Raw genomic sequence first — 7,871 nt, 5'->3', positions numbered from 1 at the left:
TTTCGTATTTGTGTCGTACAAAAAAAAACCCAAAGAGTTCAAACATAATAAAACAAACAAACAAACAAACAAACAGGCAACACAATTTTTTTACTTTATCAAAAGGGAATAAAAAACAAAATTTAAATTTTTTAAAAAATGCTGTCTTTTACAGTATCGTCGTTTCGTATCGTTTTTTTTTCGCACAAACTTTTTAAAATTTTTGTTTTTTTTTTTTCCTTTTTTTTTTTTTTCCGGGAGCAATAAAATTTTCATGTCGACCGTAAATATTTATAAAAATTAAATTTTAAAATAACTCTCTGGTTTTTCTTTTTTTTTCGTTTCGTTTCGTTTCGTTTAAAAGTTGTTGTTGGTTTTTTTTACATTTAAAAAAAGAAAGAACGAAAAAAAATAAGGTTGAGTCGCGTTGATAATTTGTAATTAACGTTTTTGTATTCACAAGGCGAGCATTTATTATCTTTAAAAAGGGAAAGAAACGTTTTAAAATCTTTTTGATAATAATTTCTTTTAAATTTTATCACACACACGCACACGTACACAAACACACACACGCGCGCGCGTACGTTAACAAGTATGCTTACTGTTTATAATTATTATTATTATTTATCGAAAATATTTTTTGGTATCTGTTATTATAAAAAAAATTTTTAATACGTGATTTGATTTTGCTGTTGTCGTTGTTGTTGTTGTTGGGTATTCGATACGTAGCGTTTTTTTTTTTTTTAATGTTTGTTTTTGTTTTGTTTAAATCGTATCATCGGGTAAATATGACGCAACCGTGACGAATTCCTATGAAAAATTTTAAAGTTTTTAACTCTCTCTGATATAAATAAAACTTGGATGATTAAAATGATTTTTTCTCTCTCTCTCTCTCTCTTTCTGTTTTGTTTAAATTAAGAATATGTCCGAAAATAAAAATTTTTTAAATGTAAATTGCGAAACGGGTTGTTTAATTGATAAAATACTTTTAGTTTCGGTTGTTTGTTGTTTGTTTTTTTTTTTGTTGAAAATGTCAGACGTGGACGATTGAATAATTTTTGTGGTCACACGTTAATTAAATTAATTAAATTAATTAATTAATTATTTTCGTTGTTTTATACATCGAACGATGCAACGAACAAACTGACTGACATAACCCAAACTTGTTTTTTTTTTTTTTTTTAAATTTTAATTCCCGTAAATTTTGTTTACAGTGAATTTGTTTAATTTAATTACTTTAATTGAACTTCAAAAGAGGGGTTTAATTATGTATAAATAAATTATTATAAAAAATTCATACGTAATAATAATAATAATAATTAAAAAACGTAACAATATTTAGGAATAATTGTAATTGTGAGTAATTAATACGAACCTGTTTGAAGTAAATAATTTACATAAATATATTGTTTGCGAATTTTTGTTTTTAATTTCTCACGTGAAAAAATTGTTTAAATTTTTTATCGATAAGTATTATAATTTGGGAGGAGTGGGAGGAGGAGGAGGAGGAAAAGTAAAAACGAAAGGGGTCACATGTATATGAAAAAATTTGTTAAGCAGCACGTATAGAAAGAAAAAGAAAAAGAAAGATTTTTTTTATTTTTTATTTTATTTTATGTTTATGTTTATGTTTATTTCCATTTAAAAAACAAAAACATATTAATATAATATATATATATATATATATATATATATATATATATATAGGTAGAGAGTGCAATAAAATTTTTTTTTTTTTTTTTTTAATTAACGTCGAATGCATAAAAGGATTTTATACGGCATTAGAGTTATTATGGTTTTTTTTTTCTTGTTGTTGTTGTTATTTTTAAAATGATTTTTTTTTCTTATTTTTTTTTTTTTTTGTTTTAAACGGTTGTTGTTGTTGTTGAGTTAATTGAGATTCAAATGATTGTCTTAACAATCTTTCATAAATTTTTTTTTTTTTTTTCATAGTATATGTTTATAATTAAATTAACATAACTTTTTACCACGCGACTGACGTAGGTTAAATAAAATTAATGTACTCTTGAGAAAATCTTGTTAATGTTGGCCATTGTTCTTTGTTTTTTTTTTTTTTTTTGTTAAACAATAAACGTAGTTAAAAAGTTACATGATATGATTTTTAACGTGGTTGAAATTTTTTTTTTTTTAATAATAATAATAATAAAAGGGATGAAAGTTATTGTACAATCGGATTTGCTTACGTAAAATTTAGTATTATTATTTCACGTGTTAGTTTGTCCATATACATATTTTTTAGTTCTTTAAAATGTTGCATAAGAAAAAAAAATTTGAAATTCTTTTACTACTACTGCTGCTATTGAGCTAATAATTATTATTATTATCATTTTTTTTAAAATATGAGAAAAATTTTTTGTTTATATATTATGTGAATTTATTTATTTATTTTTTTTCTCTTGCAGACAGTGAGTTCTACTCCAAGGCCTAAACCTGGTCTCCAATCGAGTGAAGGAAGTATTTCTCAATATTTAAACAATTATCACAAGGATTTGTTGAAACGTAAAAATCAGTTAATGAGAAATGAAATGGTCAACCACATTGATCAAAATGAAGTGAATAGGAATTACATTAATAATAATAATAATAATAAATCGAGAGAACAGTTCGATGCGATAAATCACGATGTTATTAAAACGCAAAACGTCATCGATGCGAGAAAAGAACAAAACGAAGATGATAAAGACAAGAAAAAGGAGAAAAAATGGACTCTGGGAGGTTTCTTTCGAAGGAAAACCAAAAAAGATTCCGATGAATCGTCGGAAGAATCAGGGCATGAAGGAATAAAAGGTTTTTTGTCTCGGAGAAAATCCAAAAGGGACAAAAGAAAGTTGAAAACCAGAAGCACTGCCAATAGGTACGACGTAATTATACCGCAAGTGAAAGAGTCGGGTGTTGCAAACGGCGGGTTTACGGAAAACGGTAATGATTATTCTCGGAAGAATAGTACCCCGAGCGATGAAAATGCTAATTTGGGAATACCGATTGTCAACGGAACGTGTAATCAAGTACGTTTTATTCATCGCCATCCTGCGGTATCCAACAGCGAAAATTCAAAGCCAAATAAAGACTTGTTGAATGTTCCTAAACATTCTCGGCAAGATTCCAATTTATCTCGCAGCAGTGGGGGAAGTGAGAGTTTGGAAGGTCGAAAAAATCGTAAAGAAATGATGGCTCGTGCCGAAGCTAAAAGAGATTTGATATGCGATGAATCCAGTTCCGAAGAAGAAGGATCCCATCATTCTAATTCCTCGTTGAATAGAATGAATTATGATTATATGGGATACAGGCGATCCAGGCGCCTTGAAAAAAGTAAAAGATTGTCCAAAGATGAAAATAATTTTATAAATATTAGAGGAAACGATTTAAGAGTTATTAAATCCGATTTCGAGGGAAGTCGAAGCTTTCCGTCAAACTACAGGTACGCCGGAAGGAGTTCTTATCGAGATCCCTCTGATTACGAAGAAGGAAAATTAAATTTAATAAATTATTCGGCCGGCTCTAGTCCGTCAAGAAGTCCTAGAAATAGAAAAAGACAATTACGTCAATATTTGTCTTACGTTCAAAGTTCTTATCCTACCAGCACGTTTCCTCCTGGTGTATATAACGTTTACCAAACGAGAAACGTTTCCGGAAACGGCACCGTCGAGACCAATTATCCGATGAAAACGTTTTCCCAAAGAAATCAAAATACGTATGACGCGCTTAAAGGGGATCAACCTTTAAATCACGACTACTTTTCGAAATTGCCAAGAAGTATGAGCGTAACGGAAAATTTAGCAAATCAAAGAACGAAATTAAATTCCGAAGAATGTTTGCTAACAACGAATGAAAATAATTTGAAAAAAAGTTTTTCGTCCGATCACGGAATTAACAGACCTCTTTATTACGAGGGAAAAGTCATGGAGCACGTGCCTTTACCTATAATGCCAAAACCTTGTGTTAAAAACGATTACGTGGATGACAGATTAAAATGCATGAATTTGAAAAATAAAAATTTTCAAACATCGATTAGGATAAATAAAACGTATAACGAACAAATCAATGAGCGCAGCCCTTGTTTTGAAACGTGTAAATATGAAGTAGCCGAAAATAGAACGGACTCAACGCCTTCTTATTCAAGTCAATCTGGCAGCTTTCCACTGCAGCCAACGCACGTAGTACGAAGATCTGCGAGCGGAAATTCCTTTTGCAATCCATTTGAAAATTTTAATGATTTAAATCCCAATCGTTCAAATTCTTATCAACACATACCAACTTTTTACAATCAGAGAACGCAAAATTTTTCTCGATATAAACCAAATAGTGTTTCGCCTAATGCTGAAATGTACAGCGCATCTGCAGATAGTAATGAATCAAAAGTTTTGTTTAATTCTCAGAGTGATAACGGAGTCCCTAAGTCACCGGTGGTAAATGGTGCAGACGCGAAGCCAACTATTTACAGTTCAAACTTTTTAAAATTTATGGCGAGAAAGCCAAATTTTCAGGGTAATAAAATTGATGAGTCATCATATAAACAACAGCCAAATCCAAATTCTTCGATTCTTCGTTACTACGCAGATCAAAATCCCAGGAGTCGAAATCCGATTCACATAACGTGTCATCCGGCTATAAATTCGGAAAATTCATATTTACCAGAATCTGGGGCGACGAACGCGACGGAAAATTTACCACCCGAAAGCCCGACCGTTAGCGCTTCCGAATTTTGGAAACAAAGAGACCGAGAAATGATTTTGAAAAATAATTCACAGCTGCATAATAATGCGGAAAATTCTTTGGGAAATGCTCACTCTCTAAAACCTCCAATTAATAGCAATGCCATAAAAACTAATGGGTCTCGATCGAACAGTCCCAGGTCGGTGGACATCGTGATTAAAACACTTGAAAAACCGATTACCAAACCTGAAAAAGTTAATGACGTTACCATAGATTTAGAAAGAAACGCCGGCGGTTTTCGCGAAAACACACCCGTAAATAATACGAAGCCGAAAATGCACAGAGAGGAATACAGTGTTGAAAAAATGAGTAAAATTCCACCGGAACCTCCCGTCCGGCAATTATCGAAAGAAGATGTTTTAAAAAGACTTCAAAAGTGCCAAAAACTTAAAGAAGAAGAAGAAAATAATAAAACGACTATTACTGCACAAAATGGAAATCTTGATGACGCTCTAAATGAATTGGAAGTAATATATAATAGTTTAAAATTAAAAGATGAAGATCTAGCAGATAGAGCCGAAAGGCGTGATTTTCCGGCGTTTCGCACATGTGACAAGGCAAAAGAATACGATCCCGTTGTGACAATGAATAGAATTCAAAGTTTTAAAAGTGAAACGGATTATATACATAACAATAAACCGATTTCTAGGAGCTTTTCGGAGAATGCTCCGGGATTAAAATCAAAAGCCGTTTCACAAAGGAGATCGGGGATACCAGATAAAATGTGCGACGACATGGCTTTCAGAAGATTGAACACAAAGGATCGTCAAGACAGTAAAAAATTTCCTTTGCCCAGCTATTTGCGTTCTAGTTCGGGATTGTCACCCGTCCTTGGAGTTAGTCCAAACTCTAGAAAAGAATCTCCGGTAAACGAACCGGATGTCACTTACGATGACGTTGTTTTTAGAAACATTCGTCATGCTAACAGCACGTTAAAAATACAAGATCCTCAACCGCCTTTTGGAATACCGATCGGAGTTATCGCGCCGGCTGCTAATTCGGATTATCTCCACGCGACTCCGAAAAATAGATTTCGACCGACTTTTACATCGAGCAAAACGCCGGATGTCGTCAAAGATGATCTCGCTTTTAGAAATTTAAGAAAAGATTCTAAAGCGAGCAGCGATTTAAATTTGGGAAAAACGGGAAATGATAATTTTCTAAAAAAAAGAGCCGTTCGATCTTTGTCGGCAAATATATATAATATAATGCATAAGGAAAATTTATCGTACGCGGATGACGAAGTCGACGGCGTCGGCGGTGATTTAATTTCGAAAACCAGCGAAAAAACTCAAAGTTTAACCGACCTCACGAATAAAAGTTGTTTGGAAAAAAGACTGAAAGAATTAAAAGAGGGGAAGAATACAAAAAGAGCGGAATTTTTCGAGGTTTCTCAAAAACCGGATAAAATAAACAAAAGTTTAAGCTGGACAAAAGCATCACAAAATCCGAATGAAGCTTATTCCGAAGCGCCATCGTCGAGAAGAAGTAAAAATTCTCTCGCTGGAGCAAACGATAACAACAACAAACGTAACGAACCTGGAAAAACGGATTCGAACGGATGTATCGAAGACACGGTTAAAATAACGGAAAAAAAATTTCGGTCTCCCGTTGTAGAATTGTCAAAATATCCTGCTGCAATTCCGGCGTCGTCACTTCAGGGAAATCCATTTAAAGAAAACGTCGGCGATTATTCGGTCGACGAAGAACAATTGGAAAATCTTCTTACAGCATTAGCCAAAGAAGCAAAAAGTGCCAGTCAAGATTTAGAAAAACAATTGGACGATTTGAAAAAAATGAAAAGGGAAAATTCAATCGATGATAATAATGATGGTTGCGTCCCACGCACAAAAGAAAATCAAATGTCAGAAATTGTAATAGATGTGAATAAAAATAAAAATTCATTCAACAATGGTAGTAAAACGAAAAGACGTAGAAATCTTTCATTGTCAAACGCCAACGAACCAAAAGAAGAAACAAGAAAAACAAATTCTTTAGAACGAAGACGATCGAAAAGACAAAGTCAATATTCTACCAAGAATAATAATAATGATGATGATGATGATGATGATTTATTGAATTTAATTTCGAATAAATTACATTTGACAAAATGGAAATCCTCCGCCGATGATTCTTATCGTGAAAAAGAACATAAATCCGGAAATACACGCCGAGAAGATTTCAATGAAATTCCAATCGAGCCGAGTGTTAAAGTTTTAGGAATCGATAATGAAAAAAATATTATTTCTTCTAGGAAGGCGGCGAAAATGGAAAACGTCGTTCCGTCGCCTGAATCGAATTCCTTTTCTACGAATGATGAAAAACAAACAGGTTTCGACAAAGTGACGACGACGACGACGACGACGGATTTGTCGGAAATATTACACAGCGTGGAAGTGGAACAACATTTAAACGAAGAATTATCGGAAAGCGAAAAGAAATCGATTAACGGCTCTGACGCTTGTTTTCAACAAGTTTACGAATACAATTGTAAATTAATTAAATCGAATGAGAAAGAAGAAAAAGTAGACGACGACAACAGCAACAACAACAAATTAGAAGAAGAAACGTCGAGCGTTAAAAAATCATTTTGCATAAACGGCGGTAACAATATTAACGTGACGAATGTTAAAAAAACGATCGAAGAACCCGCATCGGACGTGGAACGAGAATTTGAAAAAATTCACGACGAAGTTAATAATTTGAGTACAAAAAAAGCCAAAGAAAAAATGTCGCGCACGAGTGAGGAAACATTAGCGGCGACAAAATCGACAAATTCACGTTATTCGGCCTATTCTTTTTCAAAAGATCAAAAAAAAATGGATATTACCGATGACGATAATATTAATGTTGTTAATAACAATCGTCGTAAAAGTTTTAATAACGACTGTAGCGGCAGCAGCAGCAGCAGCGGCAGCAGCAACGACAGAGAAAGAAGAATCGTCACCACCACCACCCGTCGTCACGAAAGATGTTGTCAAAGTTCTAGCAAAGGTGAAGAAGGTGAGGTAAAGAAAATGACGAATTTAAGTTCTAATGTTTGGTTAGCATGTTCGTACGCTCTTGCTTTTGCATTTCATCTCCAAGATTGGGACGTCACGACGGCTCTTGGCATTGTAATTGCTGTCATGTCGATAATCGCCTTTTTAGTCTTATGA

General features: G+C 33.1%; 1 protein-coding gene across 1 annotated transcript; it reads left to right on the top strand.

The window, feature by feature from the left end:
- Nucleotides 1-2,151: 2,151 nt before the first annotated feature.
- Phum_PHUM294490 (uncharacterized protein) lies at nucleotides 2,152-7,871 on the top strand (the record flags this gene model as incomplete). Its single annotated transcript, XM_002427062.1, has 2 exons — nucleotides 2,152-2,157; nucleotides 2,403-7,871. The coding sequence occupies 2 exons, from the start codon at nucleotides 2,152-2,154 to the stop codon at nucleotides 7,869-7,871; spliced, it is 5,475 nt and encodes a 1,824-aa protein (XP_002427107.1).

Source organism: Pediculus humanus, genomic scaffold (assembly GCF_000006295.1).
Source record: "Pediculus humanus corporis 1103172107677 genomic scaffold, whole genome shotgun sequence".
Lineage (NCBI taxonomy): Eukaryota > Metazoa > Arthropoda > Insecta > Psocodea > Pediculidae > Pediculus > Pediculus humanus.
The sequence above is the reverse complement of the archived record's forward strand: the minus strand, read 5'-3'. Positions and strand labels throughout refer to the sequence as shown.